At 42.7% G+C, this 24,017-nt stretch overlaps 3 protein-coding genes and 1 non-coding gene across 8 annotated transcripts in view; all 4 read left to right on the top strand.

Annotated features, from left to right (window-relative positions):
* The window catches only part of ARID4B (AT-rich interaction domain 4B), a 91,757-nt gene extending 87,102 nt beyond the window's left edge, over positions 1 to 4,655 (top strand). For all 4 annotated transcript variants that reach the window (XM_064445725.1, XM_064445722.1, XM_064445723.1 and 1 more), the window contains 2 exons: positions 1,671 to 1,817; positions 2,866 to 4,655. In XM_064445725.1, the coding sequence (XP_064301795.1) occupies positions 1,671 to 1,817; positions 2,866 to 2,996 (278 nt within the window). In that variant the 3' untranslated portion in view covers positions 2,997 to 4,655. The remainder of the gene's footprint in view (positions 1 to 1,670; positions 1,818 to 2,865) is intronic.
* Positions 4,656 to 7,850: 3,195 nt separating this feature from the next.
* Positions 7,851 to 14,833, top strand: RBM34 (RNA binding motif protein 34). Of its 2 annotated transcripts, none has more exons than XM_064445719.1 (10): positions 7,851 to 8,162; positions 8,422 to 8,555; positions 9,630 to 9,849; positions 10,408 to 10,467; positions 11,041 to 11,084; positions 11,562 to 11,645; positions 11,872 to 11,935; positions 12,042 to 12,084; positions 13,637 to 13,755; positions 14,466 to 14,833. In XM_064445719.1, exons 1-10 carry the CDS (start codon positions 7,866 to 7,868, stop codon positions 14,790 to 14,792), a joined length of 1,392 nt encoding a protein of 463 aa, XP_064301789.1. In that variant the 5' UTR covers positions 7,851 to 7,865; the 3' UTR covers positions 14,793 to 14,833. The 2 variants fall into 2 exon arrangements, with proteins under 2 accessions (XP_064301789.1, XP_064301788.1); XM_064445718.1 differs by having other exon boundaries at positions 8,413 to 8,555.
* Positions 14,834 to 15,767: 934 nt separating this feature from the next.
* TOMM20 (translocase of outer mitochondrial membrane 20) lies at positions 15,768 to 23,598 on the top strand. The gene is made up of 5 exons (XM_064445721.1): positions 15,768 to 15,999; positions 20,699 to 20,745; positions 21,477 to 21,558; positions 21,838 to 21,980; positions 23,089 to 23,598. The coding sequence occupies exons 1-5, from the start codon at positions 15,876 to 15,878 to the stop codon at positions 23,131 to 23,133; spliced, it is 441 nt and encodes a 146-aa protein (XP_064301791.1). The 5' UTR covers positions 15,768 to 15,875; the 3' UTR covers positions 23,134 to 23,598.
* On the top strand, positions 16,421 to 16,555 carry LOC135312936 (small nucleolar RNA SNORA14). The gene has a single exon (XR_010372552.1). It is a non-coding gene; the product is annotated as a small nucleolar RNA SNORA14 (small nucleolar RNA).
* Positions 23,599 to 24,017: the final 419 nt, after the last annotated feature.

Here is a 24,017-nt window from a genome sequence, read left to right as displayed (position 1 = left end):
GGTGATTGAAGCCTTCTTCCTCAATATAACAATAAGCAAATAATTGAAAGTAATTATTCAAAAGCAAAAACTTGCTATAGCTCTCTCTAACAGCATCTGGGTATTTAATTGTCTAGTCAGCAATAAATTGTTGTCCTTAGTACTGACCGTGGAGATATAGTGTTGCATGAGTTGCTTTCTCTTTTATTTTAAAGGTCAAATTGAGACTGTGTGATGTAACTGCTTTAAATTACTCCTTAAAGTAATCCATAGTATCTCGTTCAGTAGCCACAGATGACCTTAGTGTATGTCAAGTTTCTGAAGCTCTCTGAGCATTGTGCTTCATGCTTTTCTGCATTTTGTCTCAGGCTGTGTGAAGGCAGCTGTTCCTTGTGTACACTGGGAATGGGAAAGAGCTGGCACTGCACACTGTGCGGGCACATCTGCTGAACTTTTTGTTTGTTTGTTTGGGGTTTTTTTGCCAGCAGTGTTCTTTTACACCCAGAGAATTCTCCACTTAGCCACCTGTTCCTGTAGTGAGAGAATCTGACGTTGCATTTTTTTTGTTTTCAGCCCTGAGTCTCAGCATTACTCTACTTTAAAAGTATTTTTCTTCTAGTACTTCTTCACAGTCAAGTTACATTCTGCTGTTCTTCAGGACTGTGTGATGTAATTGGTCTTTATTGTCACTTACTGGCCTGCTGAGATTCATTGGGCAGATTTCCTGTGCAACACATTTGAAGGGCTTTTGCTCCTTCCTTTTTTTCTGCCTTGGCTACATTGCATGTACTAAATTTGCTTGGCAGAAGTTGGCCTTTGGAATGCTATTTAACACATTTCCTGCTGTTGCAGAGGTCTAAGGCACTTGCAGTGTCTCTGAGCTTTCCTCATCTTCCCACAGCCTGATACAGTTGTGGCTTTTGGTCCGTTGGTGCTGCCTTCATTATAGATTGATGAAGTGCATTCTGAGCCCCACAGCAGTTTAAATGATTCTTAAATGTCTTTGAATGGAAAGTCTCCAGTGTGGCTTACCTGTGGCTGAAAGGGGCTGAACCGAGGTAGTTCCTGCTGCCTGTGTACCCCACAGCTGTGTGCCATGCTGTGGATTGCTCCCAGCTCGGAACAGCCAGAGGGGCAGCTCCTGTGCTGGCCGTGTCCATCGACATCCCCGTGTGGGATGCCAGCAAGGAGGTCCTGTATAGTTACACCTTGTGGCCCATGTGCCATGGACTCGTTTAGAACCACCCCACAGCTATTCAGATTGTAACCTGCTTGTTTTGTAACAACCGAGACAAGTCAGGCAAGAGTGACCTTTCTGGTGTATTAGGCTAAACTGAGCTCCAGCAAGGATTCAAAGCAACAGGCTCAAAGCTAGTTTTGGCTACTATGTTTTCACCAGTTATATTAGGTTTTTTCTTTTCCTTCTGATGGGGAGGGCAATGCATGCATTTTCTTCATTTCCCACTTCCTTAAAAAAAAAAAGTGTATCTATGATGGTATCTTTTAAAAAATAACAAAAAATGAACAAAGTTCGTGGTAATAAACAGCAGCCTGAGTTGCTGTGTTTCTTGGCTTTGCTGTCTGCTACCTCATAGCACATCACTAAGATTTGAGTACTTCCCACTTCACTGAAATTCGAGTTTTTTGGAATGCTGCAATACAATAATTAACAGAGATTGTTTAACTTGCAGCTGACTTGGAAAATTTGACTAGTGCTGAGCGCATAACGGTTCTCCAAGAAAAATTGCAGGAAATCAGGAAACATTACCTGTCCTTGAAATCTGAGGTGGCTTCCATTGACCGAAGAAGAAAGCGCTTAAAGAAAAAAGAGCGGGAAAGTAAGTGCTAGAAACTAAATTCTACTTTTAAAGGGCTAAGTTGCGTGTCATGTTATTAAGGTGTTAATAAGAAATGGAAAATTTTTAGGGATATTTAGGTGTGCCATTGGGAAGGTGGTTTTATCTGTCTGTTTTGTTTTTTTTTTAAAACATTGTGTACAGTTATTTTGTGATCTTTAGCGGGTAGAGTTCAGATATCTGGTGACTATGTAAGGGGAAAAACATGAAAAAGGCGTACAATCTATTTAATTCTGTTTAGGCAGAACTAATTTATACAGGAAAAAAAATACAGAAAAGTAGACTTTTCTAAGCATTGAACCAAAGTATCTAAGGTTATTAATAACTTAGAACTTTTCTTCAAGTTACACAGTAATTTACTATAGTATTGCTTGTGTCTAGTTAGTGCTTTCCCCTTAGGAGAAGTGATTTATCATATGAGTTAAAGGGAGACCCTCAATTAAATCTCTCATTTCCCTGAAGCTGCTTTACCTGTTGCTGTAGGGGATGTTCTAGTGTGCCTGCTTCTAGCAGCATTAAAAGGATTAATTTCTCCACGTTTTGTTTGTGTGCACATTCAAGAGTTCACCGAGTAGAAGAAAGACTGAAATGCCACGTGTAGTAAGGTGTTACGGCTGCAATCACCACACGGGAACTGTAATTGCTTCTTGGTTACCGGAGCAGGGTGTATGTGCAGATTCAGTGCTGGGACAAGGCCCTGCCTGTGCTGATTCCCACAGGAAGGAAAGGGAACAGTTGACTGTGCTTGTGGGTCAGGAATGAGCTCTGGCATCCTGTGGCTGGGCCCTTGACCTGGGTGGTCAGTGAACCACGGCTGCAAGGGGCAGTAACGTGCTGTCTTGCACACGGCCAACGCTGTCTGTCAGAGCATTTTCCTACAACAACTAGGGAGGGGAGGCTTTTTTCTTTTTAATTACTAGGCAGCAGTTGCTGGAGCCAGTATATACCACTGCTTGTTGTTGAATGGGAACACTTTTTTATTGCTTAATTTGTAAATTTTAATAACCTGTGTTTTCCTCTTCCTGTGCAGGTGCTGCTACTACATCATCTTCCTCCTCATCACCTTCCTCTAGTTCCATTACGGCTGCGGTTATGTTAACTTTAGCAGAACCATCTATGTCAAGTTCATCACAGAATGGAATGTCAGTTGAGTGCAGGTGACAGCAGGACTTGCCAAAGCACTTTGCACTTAATGGCTGCTGAGGGCCACTCTCTCTCTCTTTCTCTCTCTCTCTTTTTTTTTTTTTTTATACTGCACAGTGGCACAAAATTCAGACAAGCACTATTTTGTATTTAAAGTTGTTTCTTGACAAGCTAACTTTGCACTTAAGTGCACTTTTACAAAGAAAAAGTACAACAAACTGCTTTTCCTCAAGCAATAATTGTTTCCAACTTGTCTGGGAATTGTAAGTCCAGTGACTCGAAGGCCTTCCACTGTGGCAAATGGAGGCTGTTCACTGCCTGTAGAGACAGTACAATAAGCATATAGTTGTTGGGTTGATCTAAATAAATGTGGTAAGGCTTACTGTATTCCCTGGTATTTTGTTAAAGCTGGAACATTTGATATTTTTCCATTTATTTATGACAAATATTGAACCTATTTTCATTTGTACAAGCTAATTGTTTTTTAACTGCTAAGTCACCTTACAGTGGCTTTAATTGTATACGTCAAGCACATGTATTCAATTCAAAACCTGCAGTTAGTAGGATGTTTGACATCAGTCCTGATAACCAAATACGAGGATTCCTTTAAAAAACAAAAAAAGACTGACTAATGTTTACAGGTTTGAATTAGGCTTAAATAGGTTACTCTGGGTTTTAAGAACCCATTAATTGGAATGAAACTACTGTACTTTGCCATTTTTCTATAAAACAGTATTTTTTTTTAATTTTGATAAAATACATTATGAAAAAGGAAGAAAATGGCTAACAAACTGTATTAAATCTTAATGTATAAAGATTGTATTTAGCCAGTTTAAAGTGTATATTTATTCATAATGGATTATAACAGTTATATTTTTGTGTTTTCTTGTAAATGTTTCTTTTCCCTTAAAGCAACAAATATTTCATTTGTAATGCTTATTTTATTACGAGCTTCAAGGAGAGGACTTCAAGACAGAGTAAGGTGCGAGGTTATAATTTGTGGTTGCTGATATGAACACTGCCACAAAAGGGTAGTTGTTTTTAAAATAAATAGCTAGCTGAGTGGTAGACATTTAATTTTTTAAAATGCCTTGTACAAATTCCAAACCCAACTTCAAACTGTTTTCACTTGTATTGATTTTCTGTTGTATGGATCCCAAGCTCTCTCCTGTTAATTATATACCTTTGTAAGACATTTGTATATTGCGGAAGTGTTCATTCAAGCTATTTAATACCTGGCACTGTTAATACACAGTACTTTATTGTACAGATTGTTTTACCGTTTTAATTGTAGTTCTGTGTACTTCTTTTGCCTGGGGAAATAGGGGCTGGCATGTTTTTCTTTGTTTTCTGGCAATACAACATGTAAGAATTCAGAGCATTTTGTTTGTAGATGCTAGAGTGTCAGAATCCTTTACATTTGACTTTTCTAAGAAAAGCATTTTCAGTCTTCGTAGTGTGTGCTTAAGGTTAACTGATTTTATTGAAAATGGTTTCAAAGTATTCAGAATTGTACAGGACTGTAAAAATTTGTTGACAAACCGTGAAGGAAAAGCTTATAGAAAAAAGCTATAAAATATATATTAGGTTCTGCAGAAAATGGAGAATTATGTAATATATTGTACAAATGTAAGCAAAGGCCTCTGAAATAAAATGCCATAGTTTGTGAATCCTTGATTTTGTTTCTAACGGTTTAATTAAGCAACCATAGTACGTTCACTGAAACGTCAAGCTGCAGAATCGGTTTAGCCAATGATCTTTGATACAGTGTCATAGGCACGTAAGGATAAGCTAGAGCAGGTACATCGGCCTAATTTTCCTCTTAGCAATTAATTCAAATTCATCCTCTCTTTCAGCAGAATGGGAGAGGTTGGCCCATTGACATCGTTAAGGCAGCACCGGTCGAGATAAAGATGAGTTTTGATTCACATTAATTCAGGTAGTTTGACAGTGTAAAAGCAAGCTCCCGAAGATATTTGCTGACTTCTAGTATCGCCTTCCTCAAGTTCAGATTCCATGGAAGTGAAACCAGAATAAAACTTGTAGTGTTATTTGCTGACATCATGCCTGGCTGTAGTTCAGTTCACCAAAATACTGTTACACCTGCAAAATGACAGGTCACCAATGAGACTGATAAATAACAACCGATGATAAGCCTTTGAAACATTGACTGCTAGTAATTACCAGAGATCTGAGACTGACAGGAGTAATGTTAATAATCTCAGTGGGGCTGCTCAGAGGATATTTACATATGTTTAACAGAATCCAAGTCATAATAGTTCAGTTCTGCCTTTCAGACTCAGGAGGCGTAACTGGTATTGATTTAACTAGGAACTACACCTGGGCAAGAAAGAGCAAGTTCAGTTCTCCACTCACTCCTAGTTCTTGAGCAGCATTCAGTTTTAGTGCCAGCATTTTTGCTTTGATGAGAAATTTGTTGACTCTCGTGTTTCATGAGAGGATTTGTTTGTTTTCTTGTTTAAAAGAGGGATCATTAGTCACCTCTCCACTCCCAAGTGGAGTTTTTGCATAAATGGGATTTTTTTGTTCTTTAATACAGAGATGTTTGTACGTCTCCCACAGTTGAATGACTAGTCAGAAGTCTGTTCTGGATATCTTACATTGCACCTCTTCTGTGCAGCGTGTCTGTAAACGGTTGTTTCAGGTTCACGTTACTCGTGTCCCAGCAGTTACCAAGGAAGGTGCCTTTGGCAGACTGTTAGCCAGGCAATTGCATCCCATGTTCCAGTGAGCCGAATCTGAGCTTGTTTTCAGGTTACATGTTGTAATGCAGCTTTAAACGTTGGGTGTGCTCCCTGCTTGGCATGCACACTGTGCTTACAGCTCGGAGAGTTTCCCCACTAGCAGTGACTGCTGGGCTGTGCCCGTACTCCTGAGTGCCTGCTCGGACCATGACCTGAAAGGTGAAGTGAGACAAACTACCCCTCCATTATCCGTTACACCTTGGCTGAGTGACAGAATCAGTTTTGCGTGTCTCGTGTTTGATTGCATTGAGAATAGCAGAGTGTAGATGGCTCAACATATGCTGAGAGAAAGCACGCCTTGCTTGAAGGCTGGCTGCATTGCTCCCAACTCCCTTTACTGTCTCCACCAATGCTTGCACATACTTGTTACTGTGTAGTTTCCATCATGCTGTGAAATTTTCCTGTCGCCGCAGGGCTCAAACTCACTCTCTGGCAGAGTTCCTGGAGGCCATATGCCTTTTGCTGAGCTTCAGCAGTTACGAGTCTCTGAAATCAGCCAGGTGACACTCTTGTCCAATGTAATTCTAATGTATTTGGATGGTTGAGACCGTTCTGCCCCACCTGTGTCACTTACAAAACTGCTCTGTTGTGTGCCAGTAGATTGGAAAAGCCAATACAAGAAGTGCAGCATCCACCTGCCAGTTCTTAAGAATTTGTGTATTCTCTTGGGCTGACCCCATCAATGAGGGTCCCTACCTTTCCCGGCATCCAGCAGGCCAGACACGGGGTGCCTGGTGCACATGTCAAGACTAACACTTTACCTTTATCCCGTAGCTGGATTACTTGTTTTGCCTTCAGTTGGACATTGCTGCCAAAAAAACTGCTAATGCTGGCGGTGCAAAAAGTGCATAGAATGTTCCAACAGAAGAGCTGTTTGTATTTGCTTCAGCCTTTAAGTGCCTGGTACTTTTCTATGCTTTTCCAATTATTACCACATCATCTAGCATTCAAAATTACATTCTGGACAGGCACGTCTAAAAGGAGATCCCAAATAGGTGCCTAACTTCAGAGAGTTAATAACAAATCAAACTTTCTTATGCATCAGCTGCACTGTAGCCTGGGTTGGAAAGTTATCTGTTTGAGAATTAACCTAACAAGAAAGGGTCTTTTCCAGTTGGATCAGTTACCCAGTCCTATCCAGGCAGCTGCAGCAGCAAGGTGACCCAGAGCACTCTACTGGCTACAGGGCGGAGCTGGGGGGAAGAAGTACGACTGGTTCCTCCTTTTCCTGTCCCCCAGGCCACAGTCCTCGAATGCCCTGAGAACTACCACGTTTCAGGGATTTTTCATCAGAAAAATCCTTACAAGCTTTACAATCCTGCTGTGCATCCCAGGGACAGATGAAACAATCCAGAAGGAAACCGGCTGCCCGAGTGATGCTTTGCTGGTCTAGTAACTTCTTAAGACGGTGTAAGCAACACCTGCTTAACTGCCTGGGGCCCTGCGCTCCGTCTGTAACCCCGTTTTGTTTGTAACGCATTACAGGCCGAGGGGGCTGCGTGAGCCCCGCGAGCCTCGCGCGACCTCAGCGTGAGGTCGCCCGCCCCGGCAAGCGCGCGCCTTGACGAAACGGCGCGCGCCAGGCCCTGCGCGCAGCCCGGCCCCGCAGCCGCAGCCGCTGCCCGCGCCGGGGGCAGCCCGGCCCAGCCCAGGCTGCGGGGCGGCTTTCGTTTAATCTGCGCTCAAGGGCACCGAGAGCGTCTTGCGCGGGCTTTAGCTGTGGGGAAGGTTGGATTTTAGTTTGGTGGGCTTTTTTTTTTTATTTTGAAACTTCATCCTGGCCGGGGGCTGTCTCCAGCTGTTGCTCTCGCAACAGCAAGGTGGGTTTTTAACCCCTTGCCGCACCCTGAGCCGCGGGGGCGGGGGTGGGGAGAAACACCCCGAGCTGAGGGGCTTGGGGACGAAACAGGACTTTTCTCCCCCAAAACGAGTGCGATACCGAGAGCCGGCGATGCGTGCTTTCACACCGCCACCGCGCCCACAGGGAAACAAGACAAACCGGGCGGGGGAGTGGGCGCGGAGGGGCTGCCTCCCCCCACGGCGCCGCTCCCGCCGCCCTCCCTCAGCGGGGCCGCGCGGCCCCGGCCCGCGCGCCGGAAGTGACGCGCCGGTGTGAGCAGCCATGGGGGCCCGCCGGCGGGACGCGGAGGCGCGGGGGGCGCAGGAACCGGCGGCGGCGGGGCCGGGGGGGACGCCCTCCATCGCCCGCTCGCGGGGGCGAGGCGGGGCGGTCGACGGAGGGCGGCGGCGGCGGCGGGGACAGGCCGCGGGCCCGGCCCCGGCGGAGGAGGAGGAGGAGGAGTACGTGGTGGGGCAGGTGTCGGGCAGCCTCTGCCCCGGCGCGGCGCCCGCCGCCCCGCTCGCGCATCTCTTCAGCGCCGCCGCCGCCCCGCCGGTGCTGGTGGCGGCCCCACCGGGGGTGAGTGCCGTGCCCGTGCCCCGTTGTGCCCGTGCCCGTGCCCGTGCCCGTGTCTTGCCCGCCCCGGCCCGGTCAGTGCGGGGCGGGGGCGCACCCGTGATCGGCAGGCCTGGGTGTGGGAAGCGCCGCTTCTTACGGCTGGTGGCTGCAGTTAGCCGTGTTCCGAATAAATTACAATGCTCACAATAACTGTAAGGGCGTTTCTGGAATTTTGTCTCTTTCAAGTTAACTTGATTTAATGTTTTTTAAGGAAAATAAGAAAAGAAAGCGTACTGAAGAAGCGGAGAAAGAGTCAGAAGACCAGAGCTCATCTGCCGCGCAAGAACCTCCTATAAAAGTAAAGAAAGCCAGAAAGAAGGAACTTTCAAAAGCAGAGAAAAAATTGGCAAAGAGGTGAGCAGATGATACCTTTTTATAGTAAGCTTAAAAAAAAGCATCATTCAGATTAATTATACGAGTTCAGTGAATCTATAAAGTTCTATTCGTCTTGAACCTTGTGTTTAAGAAGATTATTTTTAAGGAGGTTGTGAAAACTTTCTGTAGTTTGTCCCAGAAGGTAGTAATTGCTTTCAGCTTCGTGAAGTTCTAGGTCTGTGAAGTGCAAATCCCCTGTTAGAGAGCGAACAGGCCTGAAGGCTGTAGATTTAGACAAAATGTTCTCTCTGGCACGGGGTGATGGTTTCCAACCGCGGCTGGCTTTGTCCGGCAGAGCTGCAGTCACTGGAGCAGAGGCGGTTTCGGCAGGGTTAGTTGACCTCGCACACTCGCCCTCTGCTGCGAGGCAGACCTCCTCTGTTGCGCTCTCCGCACCCTTCAACGCGCAGGGTTGAACCTGCAGGAGGCTGTCAGTGCCGGCGGGAAGCCAGTCTCTGCGGTGAAGGTTAGATAGTGACGTTTGCGTGGTTGTAGCGTGAGGCTAACGCCGTGCCCTCTCTCTGACACCGTGTGTTGTTGCATCTTCCGTGCCCGTGAAACTGTTGTTTGCTGTTCGGGTGTCGGTAGCCTTCCAAGAGGCTGCCTCAGGTGTGCTTACTGTTTGTGCTGCTGTGGCAAGTTTGGATAGATAGAGATTTTTTTAGAGTACAGAGGGATCCCAAAGGATTGTCTGTTGTGAGTGCCCGGGATTCCGGGAGGAATTAAATCTCTCCTTAGTTCTAGCGTGCAAAGATTAATTTCTTTCTTCCCCTCAGTTTTAGAGGATATCAAATTATTTACTTCTGAATTCTTCTTTATTACATCCACTAAAAGGGGAATGTAATATCCTGGGGACAGCGAAGAGTGTTCTGTGTTACAGAATGGTCAGATATGTTTGTTTAATGCATAATAAGCAAAACAATGTTTGAAATTTTATGTTGAACATAACTTAAAATATAAGTTAAAATATTTTATCTTGAAGGCTTCAATTCTGTGCTCTCGAGTCCTGTTTTTTTCCCATCAGTTATAATTTCCTTGTCTTTCTCTGATAAGGGAGAGCGCTTTGGAGCGGGCAGATGAAGAGGAGGAGAAAAAATTGTTTCAAAACAAAGCAAAGCAAAAGAAAGCAGCTTCTCATGTCGTCACCAAAAGTGTCGCTAATTCAGATGCAGGCACTACTGTAAAACAACAGAAGAAGAAAAAGGTGGTTGATGAAACGGTAAACAGAAGAACAGTGTTTGTTGGAAACTTGCCTGTCAACTGTACTGTGCAGGTACGTGAGCGCATCCTGTCAGCTAAAGGAATGAAGAGAATTACAGCAGTCCTTAGTCTGACGGGGTGTCGCCAGCTGAGAAGTCACGTGTATTTGCGACTAAAATTGCATTTAAAAACGCTCATTATCAGAAACCCCTAGAGGCAGTCTCTCTTGTTTTACCTGAGTTGGGCTTTTTACAGCGGTGGGTGCAACTGCTCTTTCTTTAGTACAATTGGTGAAAAAAATAAATGAGAAGTACAGTTACAAAGCTAGAGACTGCTTCTGATTTTGAATGCAAATCAGACTTCAGATTGTTGCATAAAATACATTATATTTATACTTTCTTCTATAGTAAGGGGTATGAGTTGAGCTTTGGCAATCTGTAGAATAAGAAGCTGCCGCAAGAAACACAAGAACAGTTACAAATTACTTGCATATTTTTAGTAGCCCTTTAACAGGCCTTGTATAAGTAAAATGAAAAGAGCATCGAAACAGTCTTACTAATAAATACTTATCATTAATTGTTATTACCAGGATGCAAAAAGACATTGAATATTTGTAATATCTTCTGTTTAGGCGCTGAAATCTCGTTTTAAAGAGTATGGACAAATAAAATCCATTCGGTTCCGGTCTTTGGTAGGTTATTTTCTCTAATGTTATATAACAAAACTATGTTTCTGATCTCAGAGGGTAGCATTCATTAGTTCAGAAGCAGGTTTGGATGTGTATTTTTGGCCCTTAGAAGAATCCTTGGAAACCTTACCACAGGGGCATCTTTCCTTTCGTTACATCTTACTCTCCTGTAGCAGCAGCGGGTGCTATCAGAGCGCATTTTCTCTGTAAGAAGAATGTAAGGTTCTGTGAGAATGCTTTTATTATTGCTTGTTTAGCTACGGTATTACTTCCCAGTTTTTAAATCATAGTAGCAAAGACACATGGATTGTAAATCAGCGTACTCTGTAAAATAGTTGAAGGTGACAGCCTTGGAACTCAAGAACTGCATAAGACGAAGTCAGAGCAAACTCTTTAATTCTGAGGCTTTTCTAGACAATCTCTAGGAACAGTCAGTTATGTCATTTGCTCGCTGCACTGGCTGCATTGCTTTGGGTGGGAATGGTACCTGTTTGAATTCCTCTTTGTCTTCAAAGACAAACATTTGAGATAAATTGACACTAGGCTCGCTTAACTGAAGCTCTTTTTATCTTACAGGTTCCAGCAGAAGACACTTTATCCAAAAAGTTAGCAGCAATAAAGTAGGTTCCTCTTGTGAATGTCATGCTTTATTTTCCAAGGCAAAAATAATTTTTAAGTGTTGTTTTTTACATATTTGGCTATATTAATTTTTTTAAAATTTTTGTGTTTCTTTTACTTTTGTGATTACTTTTGTGTGTATACAAGTTTTCTTCACAAGCGAAAAATAATTACGTGCCCGGTATGCTAGTAAGTAGTTCATTATCTTAGGTTGCATTTCCTGTATTTTAGGAAGGAGGAAGACACTGGTAGCCTTTAGTTGCTTTGGGTATATTTATGAGTTGAGGAAGCTTGATCAGGGTGCACATATAGGGCGTACAGTGAGACTCCATTGAGCATAAGGGGCTGGCTTGACCTTTACGAGAAGTGAAGTCATTACTGTGCACAAAACAAGAGGAGGCATAAATGTGTTTAACAAGAAGCGCTTGTGCACTGCACGCCCGCAGAGTTAAACAATATGCGTCTTGTTCATGTTCCAGGCATAAGGTGCACCCTAATGCAAAGTTCGTTAACGCCTATGTTGTATTCAAGGAAGAATGTGATGCTATTAAGGCTCTAAACGAGTAAGTCTCAGTTTTATTCCTCATTCCGTGATAAAGAGGTAGATTTACAGAGTGTAAAAAGATAAATTTAAATGACCTCCTCTCTTTTGCTTGAATCAGAATAAAACATTTTTTTTCAAACTTAGAAGTAAATTTGCTTTTGGAATAATGCTACGCAGTGACACTGTCAATTCAGTAACGCTTATTCATTTCTTTTTTAAAACTTTTTTGCTTTTGGCTACAAAAGAAATGGAACAGAAATTGCTACTGGATTTCACATCAGAGTTGACATTGCATCAAAAAACAATACGGTAAGATGTGTGACTAGAACACACACAGCCCTTTTTTTTTCTCCTTTGTCTTTTTTTTTCCCTTGTAACAAATAACTTACTGTCTTGTATCTCTTGTTTACTTTAGCATGACAATAAACGGTCTGTATTCTTGGGAAATCTTTCATACGGTAAGTCGAAATAGATTGTTATGCATTGTCGCTTAACATCTGTGGAATATGTTGATATTGGGGGGGGTTTATTTACTGATATTTAGGGTGGCATGTTTAGGTAGCTAAATATCTTCTACTGGTATTAATTTTTTAAATAGCCATTTTATTTTTTAACTGAAACACCTGAAGGGGTTGTAAGTTTCTGGCAAGTTCTGCAGATTGTTTTCTTTATTGTAGCTATAACTGCAAGCACTTTCAGTTCTTGTTGTTGCTTGGTATTTTTTAAATAAATACGACTAAACTGCATAGCCTGTAGCTTTCTAAACTGTTAAATGTGTACTGGTACCTGTTTGTGCACTGCTTCCAAGTGATACGCAGTGATGGCTTCTCATTTTGATGCTGCCTGCGAGCCATGGGGTGAGTGACTGCCCAGGCAGCTCTTGGCAGTCAGTTTTTACCTGCATGGAGGTGCTCGCTGTGTAGTTGAGGTCAGTGCTGGATGAACAGCCAGTTGCTTCTGAGTGGACTGGCAGGTAGGCGAAGGGATTGCCCTCAGGTGTGGTCCATATGAGGTTATTAATGGAGTCGAGAGGTTTGGGATGAGCATCTTGCTTGGGGGTGGTGTGGGTGCATGAATACAAGGGATGAAGGTATGCCCTCTGCCCGTGGCCTGGCCCAGAGCCGGTATCGCGATCAGCAATGCTGAAAGAAACAGGCTTTAGACTTCAGCCTAAAGTGTGAGCTGTCTGAAAACCTGGATAGTTGACAAATCTGATTGCGAGGACATAACTGATGCCTGTTGCGTGGAGCTTGTGTCAGTAGTGTATGTTCCTCTGTGCATCCTGCAGAAAAAAACAGTTTGGACACTTGCAGTGCTCTGAAAATGACTTCGGCAGCTTGAACCTTTCTCAGCACATCTAAGTCCCATTGCTGTAGTTAAACCTGTGCTACTAAATTCAGCCCCTCCCTGTAGCAAAGATACAATTATATCTGTGTAAAGGCATTTACTGTAGTATGACGCATACCTACACGGAAAAGAGAATAACCTGTGTTTTTGTACTGGTACATCACACTTGTCTGCTCACATAGGCGTGAGACTAAGAAGGCCTCACACATCTGGCCATTATCAGGAAAAATCGAATAGCAACTGTGGTTGGAAACTGTAAATTCCTTCTCCCCCATTCAGCTAAAATTCATGGCTCATTGACTGAGCATTAGACTTTAAGAACTGCCAGCTCAAACTCATTATCAGCAGCATTAATCTCAGAGTTTCTCGCATAAGAAGGAGCTGCAGAAACGTAGCACGAATCTTAATTTCTGCTATGTTCAAATGATAAATGAAATTATTTGAAAAGATTTATTTCGGTCTTTGCCATCGTTCTTTGTGATTTATGTTGTACATTTCAAAGCTAGAGAATCAGCAACTGTCAAATTATATATTAATATATATGTTTAAATACATATGTTTGTGTACCTTAATTGGCAAGTATAAAATATTTGGATGTGGGCCAGGCTTCTAAAGCTGTGTGTCGGACTGAAGAGGCATCTGATTCATTGTGCTTGCCTGCAGACATCAGCGATGATGCTGTGCGCGAACACTTTTCTGTCTGTGGGGGCGTAGTAGCAGTGCGAATTGTGAGAGACAGAAAGACCGGCTTGGGGAAAGGCTTCGGCTACGTTCTCTTTGAGGTGAGTGGTGTGCTTCAGGGCGCTGGGAATTCCTCAGAATCTGGATTGGGATTTGCCTTTTTATGGCCTTATAAAATTTTTCTTAAGTAACTTTTTTCGCATTTGTATGTGACATTAAATGTACATTGTTGTGTACGTCAAAAGCAGCTTGGAACACCTGTTCTGTGGAAGCAGATACAAAGCAAACTATTTTAGGTTGTGTACAAAAAAAAGTTGTAAAATGTTGGGGTGAAAGAAATGAACTTCAGGGGAAGACTTAAAGGAGGGACAGATGAGTTCGCTTGGTATAACTGCAGTGTTCTCCCATTTCTTGTGTGTCAAAATATGAATGGAATTCTTCCCGGTTTGCTTCCTGGCTCTCCGTTTGGGATTCAGTACAGCTTGCTTTCTCATGGCAGTCTCCCAGCCTCATCTTCATTGGTTAATTTCCTGCAGCCCAATACCCTTTTTCCCCAGTTTCTCCTTCGTCTCCCTACCTCTGTGTTTCATGTCTCTCATAAGCTGTTATATAGCCCATTTTCAGTGCGTGGGCTGCATGGGTGTGCTGGTGTTTCTGAGCAGAGCAGAGATGCATGATTCAATAAATAGAGCAGTTTGAGCACTCTCTGATGTAAAATCTTGCTTAGAAAAATTAACAAAAGACAACTACTAATTTGAAAGCAATCAACTGGAAGTAATGCTGCTTTTAAACGGAGTGTCTGAACTTGTAGAATACGGACGCTGTACATCTTGCTCTGAAACTCAACAACTCTGTTCTGATGGGAAGAAAGATCCGAGTGAAGCGCTGTGGAGAGAAGTGGAAGACACCACAGAAAAGTCCAGATCAGCCTCGTGCTCCTAAGGACAGAGTTGGCACCACGCTGAAAAAGAAGAGATGCTCTAATGATTCATTTGTTGGTGAAAAGGCAGTCCCGTTAAAGAAGAGCACTAAACCAAAAAGACTAAAAGCTACTCCTAAAAAAAAAGCTGGGAAAAACAAAGAGTCTTTTGATAAAAATCAGTCATATAAAAATGTTAATTACCAGTACAAAGATTGATGTATGCAAGAGCGTTCTGTCATAAATGTTGTTTCCTAATAGAGCTGTAGTCGTTCTTACTGTCGACGCAGGGTGTTTTGGCTTCTCCTGGCAGGCAGTGCGAGGTGCGTGTCTGCACCCCAGGCACAGTGCAGGCACTGCGTGTTTTTATTGCCATGTTCCAGGAACACATCTCCAGCTGGGGTCTTGCTGCAGAGGCTAACTGCAGTCTTTCCTTCGCAGTCACGTGAAGTTAATCAAAATGATGGCTGAAGCAGCATCTGAAAATGACTTTGGCTGCTTGAACCTTTCTTGGCACATCTAAGTGGAGAATAAGTTTTATGAGGGGTGGCTGAGGAAACTGGGGTTGTTTAGCCTGGAGAAGAGGCTGAGGGGAGACCTTATGGCTCTCTACAACTACCTGAAAGGAGGTAATGATCCGTGGAGCTGTTCAAAAACATGAAGACGCGGCACTTCAGGCCAGGGTTTAAGAGAGCTGGTGCTGTTGGGTTGGCGGCTGGCCTTGATGGCCCTGGAGGTCTTTTCCAACCTTAATGATTCTGTGATCCTCAGCGCAGGCCAAGTCTGCCATGACGTGCAAATCGTTACGTGGATAGTTTGGGGATGTTTTCTTTAACCATTAAGCGCCCGTTTACGAGGCTTCGGCCTTTCGGGTGCCGAAAAGCTGCTGCCGCCGGGCCCTGGACAGCGGCGCGAGAGCAGGGCGGGCCTTTCAGGCGGCGGGGGCTTCCCTTGGCGCGCCGCCCCGCGGGACGCGGCGTTCGGCTCCACCGCCCCGCTCGGTCTCGCCAGCGCCCTGCCCTGCCCTCCTCGTCCCGCTGCGCTCCCGCTGCGCGGCGGAGCCGGGCGGGGTAGGGGGGCACACACAACCCGTGCCTCCCTCCCCGCAGGCACTGGCGGGGGCGCCCTCAGCCGCCGCTGCCTGATGACGCGAGCGGAAGCGAGGCGGGGTCCTTCCCGGCTGCCCGCTCGCCCCAAGGTGGCTGCGGAGCTCGGCGCCGGCCGCGCGGCGGGAGGGCGGGCGGGCGGGGGCGGCGGCGGCGCGGCGGGACCGGACCGGACCTTCCCCTCGGCGCTGGCACCATGATGGTGGGCAGGACCAGCGCCATCGCGGCGGGCCTTTGCGGCGCCCTCTTCATCGGTTACTGCATCTACTTCGACCGCAAGAGACGGAGCGACCCGAATTTCAAGAACCGGCTGCGGGAGCGTGAGTGTCTGGCCCTCCCCCCCGCCAGCCCCTTGCTCCCCGCCGGCAGCGTCCAGCGGCCCACGCGCGCGCCCTGCCTTCAACGGCCGGCGCGCGGGGGGCGGGAGGGCGGCACGTGGCGCCTCCCGCCATCCCTGTCCTAAAGCAGGGGAGGGGGCTGCCCCTCGGAGCGCGTCCCCTGCGGTCGGCGCGGCTACTGCCGGCCCCCGAGAGGCCTCGCCGTGCTAATTGCTCCCCTCCCTCTTGCCTTCTTTAAATCTTGTTACCCGACCCGCTCAGCCGTTCTGTTACCGCCGCTGCATTTATCTGACGACGCTAATTTTTGTTGGTTTTGGAAGACGGTCAGATAAAGCAACGCGATTTCTTCTCATAAACCTGTGGCGAGGCGAGGGCCGATAGCACCCCTCAGGTGTTTTATCCGCTGCATTCTAAACCCTCCTGGCAGCTCTCTTACTAGCTTCCAGGATAAGAATGAATGCTAGAGAAAACTGTTGATTAATCCAAAATGCAGAGCTCTTCTCCCGTGGCTCTCCATTATTTCACATCTTCGACACTTACTTAAATGTCGGTTTTAAATGCGGTTGTAAGCATGAGTTCTCAAGGTGCTCAAATTTATCCAAGATACTCATATGAGTCCTGGCAAATAAGCTGATACTTGTGCTGGGTTGTTTCTACTGTGGGAATATTCCTTTGATAACTAATCTGAAGATAAGAGATTACTATTAAGGTAAACTTTCTCGGCAAGTAAACATAACGCGATCAGCAGCTTGATGGATGGAAGAGTCAATAACTACATGGGTTAAAAATGAATATGTGCCCGATTATGTTTAAACATAACTTAAGTACTTTGACTCTGTCTCATTGGATTGAATTTGTTGAGTGACCAGTATTGATGCTGAACAGCGTATTTATTCCACTTTCTGTAAATTCTTCCACAGCAAATTTTGTCTTTCGAACAATTCATCTTCAGGCCCTTGCTCGGGCGTGCAGGATATTAGACACGCACTCCTTATGTGCCTTCCAAGTACTTTTTGCCCTGCAGTGCAAGTCATTCATTGGGAATTCTTGGTATAGTAAACTGGTATGTGCTTGTCTTGCGCAAGCAAACTCGATTGTTGGCAGTATAATCAGCGGTGTTCTTTTTATGATGTTCAATAGGTGCTAGAGAAAATATTGGATTGTGCAAGATTTTTGCAGAAGCACTGGAAGTGACTTTTGCGTCCCGTTATTTCCATTATCTGAGCTTCTATCCAGTAACGTTCTGAATAAACCTTAGGCTTGCTCTGATTAAGAATTAACATTTTCTTTAAAGCGGAAAACGATGGTGGTTTGATAGGGGATGGCTGTTGCCATTTGGAGGACATCACTGTATGACTTATGATCCTTGGATGTGATACACTGAGCTGCTTCTAGTTGTAAGGCTTTAGATAATATGAAGGAATTTGTTTTTATTTTTTTAGTACTGTAACTGATTCTTTAGTACGAATGCTTCTGTAGTGGTGCCAGTGATCAGATTGTTACAGTGTTTTTACTGTTGGATAACAAGGCTTGGCCTGTAAAATATTTGACCAAAAAAGGTCCAATGCAGCAGCCAGCTGCAGTTCTTTAGATGAAAATATACTGTTTCTCAGGCAAAGGAAGGAGTATTTGATGAAAAACTTGTAGAAGCCACTTTTACAGCAGATCTTTTCCAGTAACATTCTTAGGATAAAATTGTTTTTCAGCCTCTATGATGCAATGTCAGCAAAATATGGGAAGGACAGGAGATCCTACATGTCAGTGGATTGCCTGTTGCATTTGGTCAAGCACATGTTGAGACACGAAGAACCAATATTGGTTTTGCCATCCCGCTTATATTGTACATCTCTCTGGGTAGTGTTAGCAACAAAATTTACGTCACAGAGGCCTAGCCTAAAAATGAGGTGGCCAGATTCAGGTGTCAAGAGAAAAAAATTGTGATTTTTTGGGAGGCTTGAAGAACTGCTGGGCTTTGGTTTTCCAGATGTCTTAATCTTATTTATTTAGCAGGTTTTGTGTTATTTTAGGGTTTTGTGTTGCAAGCTTGGGGGTATGTCTGTATTAATCTTGGGATCAAAAGACAGCAAAGCTCTCTGGAGCTGCTTAGCTTCCGCAGCTCTATTTTAAGATTATAAGATTTTTAGATGTGTTTACTGTTCATGTTCTTGAATGTATAAAACAGAACTGTTCTGTGTGCAAGCACAGACACTGATCTTTTCATTCAGAGACAGCCAGAACTTCTGACCGTGCTGAACTATGCCTCAGAGCACCTTTTGCCTGGACAGCCTGGTGGGAGGAGGGCCATAGGCAGACTTCACGGATGGAAGCTGAAGATGCCAATGGCTCTTTGGTTGTTCTGCTCCTTTGTGAGACTGGTTCAGAAGCTGCTGGGGCAACTCAGGGACTTTTGCAGCCCATGCCAGCATGTCAGGTTATCCATTGGTTCACATTTGAAACTTATTCCCCAGGTACAAGAGCCGTGCCTGAAGAACCTGCCAGTCACGTGCGGTTTGAGAGCTGCAGTTCAGCTTTCTGTTTTGGATGGATGCACGTGCTTTTCTATATTAACTAAGATTCCTTCTATGAACGATTTCCCTTCTGTTTTTTTAAAATGTGATGATGTCTTTAGAAATGAGGGAAGTTTTTCATTTTCTTGGAGGTCCCTGAGGGAAAATGAAAACAGTTGGGGTTTTTTTTTAGGTGTGTTGTGTTCCCCCCAGCCATTGCTTTTTTGTTGTCATATTGCATTTGTAACTTCTGGCTGCTGTTGCAAAGATATTTTAAGACTAGTGTTACCGACCACTGTGGGAAGAATTCCTAAATATCTTTCAGAGCGGTTTGGTTTTTGTAACTGTTTTAGCTAGCGGACTTAAAAAGAGACATGTAAAAATGTATTAAGAGGAAGAAAGACTGCATAGTAATCAGACTTGAAAGATTCTGTAGATCAGTTTTGAAATCTTGGTGATTCTTCACATTCCTTTAATATTTTTGGGTTGAAGTATGTGATTTCCTATGTGTGTGATTAGTGGTCAAAAGCTTTTTATTAAATGGTTACAGTTACCAGCACGTCCTTTTTTTCTTTATCTCTGAATGCTTACCTGGTGACTGATACCTGTTGTACTATTTTAGATGATGCTATAGTCACGCCAAGAAAACACAGTTTTTTCCTGAAAATTACATACAATGTTAAGCTGGTACTCTTTTTGCATTTCATTGAAGTTTTCACTGAATGCGCTACAGATTTTATGTATTAGCAAAACTGGTTTGCATAGTAGTGCATTTTAAAGTTTTGTGCGAATTAATGCTTCAGAAAACTCAGAGCGAGCTAATCGAAAGCATCGACTTCCAAGAGATAAATCCTTTAATATTGAAAACAACAATGATAAAATTATACTGTCCTACAGTTCTGTAAGACACATTTTTCTGTGTATGATGTCGTAAAATAACATTCGTAGGTCAATAAGTTGTAGAAATACAGGTGCTAAGGGTTATTAAGGTATTACAGAAGGTAAAAGGGGGATCTGTGTAGTTAGAATGTGAACTCCCTTTATATAACGAACATTTGATCTTGCCCATAGATTTCACACATTACATTATCAGTGCTAGGAAATGGTATTCCTGAATGTCTTCATCATGTGGACAATCACAAACTTTTAACTCATTTCCACTAAAACTGCTAGTCATAACCGACAGTATTTCTAGCTTGTAAAATTGTCTCAGAAGAAAAATCGGCGCGGTGTGACAGTTGCTCTTTGTCAACATAAATGTTCACCAAGCAGACGCTGAGGACAAATAGTAAGAGTACAGTTGTTTAACCATAGGCTGTACTTAAAAGTTATATTGATGTAACTATTTCAGGTGATGAACTGATGACGTAGAAAAATTATTCTAAGGAGATCACCAGTATTACTGTAATTATTCTTTCTTGTATGAACAGCCTTTACTATAAGATGTCTTTATACCTGCCTAATTGCATTTAAAAAAAGCTATGTATCATTTTAATTCCACTAGTTTTGCTGGAGTCGTACAACTTTATGTTGCAGACCAACTTCCTGCCTTTAGGTTGGACAGTTAGATCTGTTAATGTTTGTTTCATCTGTAAATGTTTGCTTTCCTGAGATTTCAGAAATGTATGCTTTAGTATTGCTCTTGCTGTGGAGTGATGAGGTACTGCCACCTATTTAGCTAGTTCCCGAGGCTTTGCTATAAAGCAGCTGGGAAGGTACTCTTGTGTACTGTGACCTGCTAAAGTTCCTCTTGGTGGTGCCCCATATAGTTCAAAATTTTAGATAGCCTTGACTTGTAGGCAGTTCTTCTGCGGCTTATCCTGGTTAGAAATCATGTAGAGAAATCCTGTATTACTCTAATTCTCTTTCCTTCTTCATGCCTCTAGTGCATGAGGTATGCTCTGCTGCAAGCCCTGCACAGTTGGTTTACCATAGCCAGGGGGAGAAGAATTGCCATTTTGAGTTGGTGTGCTACTGCCAGCCCTCATTAGACATCTAAATGATATTCTGTTGCAGAGAGTGGGTTGCAGTCTTGGGTTCAGTTCTTTAATATTTGGAATATATTACCAGTTTCTTATTTTGAAAATAACTTTGATTTGTTCATGGTTTCGAACTATAATCTAAAGGCTTTTTTAATTGCAAATTAAAAATGTAAGATGTTTTTATTCTTACAGGAAGGAAGAAACAGAAGCTTGCCAAAGAGAGAGCAGGGCTTTCCAAGGTAATTCTCTGTTCAGTAATGCAGTGCTATTTTGAGAGATGTTTAATTTGTGTTATTTGGAAGATCTGTTTAAAGATGTGTTTTGATTTCAGCATTACAAACACTTCTGCAAATACAGTTTCTGTAATGCTCACAAACAATCAAATGGTTGTTTCTTTTCTGTGTCTGATAAAGGCCTTGTACTAGAAACTACAACATTTACTGTGTGATCTGATGGCGTTCTCCTTTTTGTAGTATGTGCAAGGACTTTTCAAACTTAAAAATCATTGATGGGATACACCTATAACTGAACTTGATGGCTTTTTGCTATAAGTATTCAATTTCTATTTCCTTATTGCCAGTGGATCCTGGAAGAAAATATAAATCTCTCTTAATCAATTGTAAGAAACATAGTTGCGATAAACAAAACATGCCTTAGAATTTCTATTTGCTACAAAACTGTGTACTTAATAAACCGAGTAGAGGTATTTCATGCTCTGTCTCTCTACAGATTTGTGATGCAAAGATATGAGACCTGAGTGTGATTTTCAAAAACATTCTGTGTATATTTAACTTAGTGGTGACACTTTTAATATTTTTTTTTTTTTTTTGCCAGTGTCAGTGTAACAGTTGGTTACATACATACAACAGTATGGTTGTGTGTGTGTGTTTTCAGCTGAGAATGTTTTCTACAAACTTGTTTATTAACTGATGTTTAAGGGCCAACTTCAGTTTTACTCTGTGTGTTATAGTTGCCTGATCTGAAAGATGCTGAAGCAGTTCAGAAATTTTTCCTTGAGGAGATTCAGCTTGGCGAGGAACTACTAGCTCAAGGTAATGGCATTTTTTTTTTTGAAGGGTAAGTTACAAAATACTATTCCTTTACTAGAAGGTGATTTTTATACACCAAGATCTTCTGGGGAGTCAAATTTACCTAGGAAAATCTGTTCACTTGTTTCTAACCTTCTGCGTTCAGAAGATCCAGCAAGGGAGGAGGAAAGAAAAGTGTGGATTGATTCTCAGTAATTTAATCCACTGTTGATGGATGTTTTATGTAAATACTTTACAGTGTGGAAGAAGGTTGATTTCAAAACATTATGATTTGTCATACAGGTGAATATGAGAAAGGTGTTGATCACTTGACCAATGCCATTGCTGTGTGTGGACAGCCGCAGCAGCTACTACAAGTTCTACAGCAGACTCTTCCACCACCGGTGTTTCAAATGCTTCTAACTAAGCTCCCTACAATAAGCCAGGTAGGTGAAACATTCCTGGTTGTTTTTGTTCGAAAAGAAGTGAACTACATCTCTTATCCACTACATCAGTCTTGAGTATTGGTTATTGTAATGTGGTTTTTGTATATGTTCAGTTAGAATAAAAGAAGCTTTTTTTCCATCTGAAACTTTAAAAAGTATATGTGAAAAATGTTATGCAGCTTTAATAGCAAACAGGGTAAAATAGAAACTTCTCTCATACCTAGGGTATGCTAAGCTCTTCTAAAGCAGAGACATCTGACCGCAGCTCTGATACTATAAGCGGATCTACTGTTTCCCAGATACAAGTTGGGGGATCAGAAACGCGATAATTTTCTTGCACTGGGTCTTGAGTTTTTTGTTTGTTTGTTTTTTTAAATAAAATACCCACAAGTGTCTGTGCTATAAAAGTCCATTAGAATTAATCTGTTACTTTTGCTAGCCTGTTGCTTCTGGGCCAGCTATAAGCACAACATGATAACTAGCATCAGACCACATGACAGTTTTGGAAGCTTGGGGGTTTCCCTGGTGGTAAAAGTGTGCATAGTTCTGTGTATAAAATGCCCTCCCTTTTTAACCTGAGTACTGTGCAGGTAACGTTGGCCGAGTCTACTGTAAAACAAATAATATGTTTTATGTTCTTGGAAGTGCAAGGGTACTCCCTAATGGTGTTACCTCACCTGAAGCAGAGATTCAGTGCTGTGCATCAGCCAGCTCTCCTTACAGCTCAGGCCTGGTTACGTTTTGGTTTAAGGTCCATGAAGTTAGTGAAAACACTGAGAAGTGTCAGGTACACAAGATGTAACGGTCTGGGGAAACAGTAGAGCAAAAATGTTTCCTCAGAGAACAGCGGCAAAAACCACACAGGTCATCACTTGAGGCTGGTAGGATATTATCTACCTGACTTCGGCTTTGTTAGGCGCTGCACAGTACGTAATTTCTGCGGAACTGACTTCAAAAACTTATGTCAAATAGATTACCATTTTTAACGTTAATCAGTTTGGTGAGTAATTACACTGCTTAATGTTCAGTGTAAGATTACGTTGCTTGATAATCAGTTGCCTACTGTCAATTTTATGTAATTGTGAATGAGTTTTTCTCCTTCTTACAGAGAATTGTAAGTGCACAGTGCTTGGCTGAAGATGATGTTGAATGAGGTCACACCACAACAGGGGGAAAAAATGTTTTCTTACCCCAGAAGATGAGCATCAGTAGGGGGATAAAGGGGCAAACATAGTAGTTAATGGACTGTGTACCACATCGGGTTCTACCAGAGTTAAAATTAACTTTGTGTAGGTGGGTTTCACAGGATTTTATTTATTATCCCAGTGAAAAGTGTATTTTGATAAGAATTCATTTTATAAATACACTGTGGTGAGTTATCAAAGTATCACTAACTTCATTATTATTAAAATATGCAGTTGTAATGTTGTACATATAAAGACATAAAACTACGACCTATTAGAAACCCAATGCTCATTTTTGAAAAAACGAAGTTATGGCAATAAAGATTTATCTGCACTTGTGTGTCCCTATAGTACTACTTTAAATTTCAGAACGTTTGGATGTCAGAGCAATTGATCTAAAAATGACTTAACATTAAAATTTATTTTTAATGTTATGGCTGGTCTTCCAATGCTTTTAATTAAGTTTAAAATCTTGTGTCATTTCCTGAGAAAATAGACATGCGATCATTTAAACAGTAACCGATCACCTTAGAGATGCAAATCAGAATGGTAATAGATGACTGGCAGCAGAAAGAATGACAAATCCATTTCTGTCAGGAACAATAACATCTGAAGTGATGCAAGTCAAAACTGTATCTGGCAGACATGAAAGGTCTGTTAATGCAGGTGTCTGAAATAAAGCTGTTTGAGATAGAACTTGGGGCAGATTGTAAGAGCTTTTTCTGGAAAGCTTGAAACCTTTTTTCAAGATAGGCAGTTAACATTTCAGTCTTTAGTCTTCGAGACCATAGAAAATGGTTGCTAACAGTCTTTGGCATTTGCCTTAAACAAGATTTGCACTGATAAGGTAAGA

The sequence above is a fragment of the Phalacrocorax carbo genome, chromosome 3, assembly GCF_963921805.1.
Source record: "Phalacrocorax carbo chromosome 3, bPhaCar2.1, whole genome shotgun sequence".
Taxonomy (NCBI): Eukaryota; Metazoa; Chordata; class Aves; order Suliformes; family Phalacrocoracidae; genus Phalacrocorax; species Phalacrocorax carbo.
The sequence above is the reverse complement of the archived record's forward strand: the minus strand, read 5'-3'. Positions and strand labels throughout refer to the sequence as shown.

Excerpts from the sequence above, each read along its gene's own strand:
- RBM34 (XM_064445718.1), top strand. The coding sequence starts at position 7,866 with ATGGGGGCCCGCCGGCGGGACGCGGAGGCGCGGGGGGCGCAGGAACCG. Across the intron at positions 11,936-12,041 it reads TTGCATCAAAAAACAATACG|CATGACAATAAACGGTCTGT; the intron begins GTAAGATGTGTG and ends TGTTTACTTTAG. Across the intron at positions 12,085-13,636 it reads CTTGGGAAATCTTTCATACG|ACATCAGCGATGATGCTGTG; the intron begins GTAAGTCGAAAT and ends GCTTGCCTGCAG.
- TOMM20 (XM_064445721.1), top strand. The coding sequence starts at position 15,876 with ATGATGGTGGGCAGGACCAGCGCCATCGCGGCGGGCCTTTGCGGCGCC. Across the intron at positions 16,000-20,698 it reads CAAGAACCGGCTGCGGGAGC|GAAGGAAGAAACAGAAGCTT; the intron begins GTGAGTGTCTGG and ends TTATTCTTACAG. Across the intron at positions 21,981-23,088 it reads AGCTCCCTACAATAAGCCAG|AGAATTGTAAGTGCACAGTG; the intron begins GTAGGTGAAACA and ends TCCTTCTTACAG.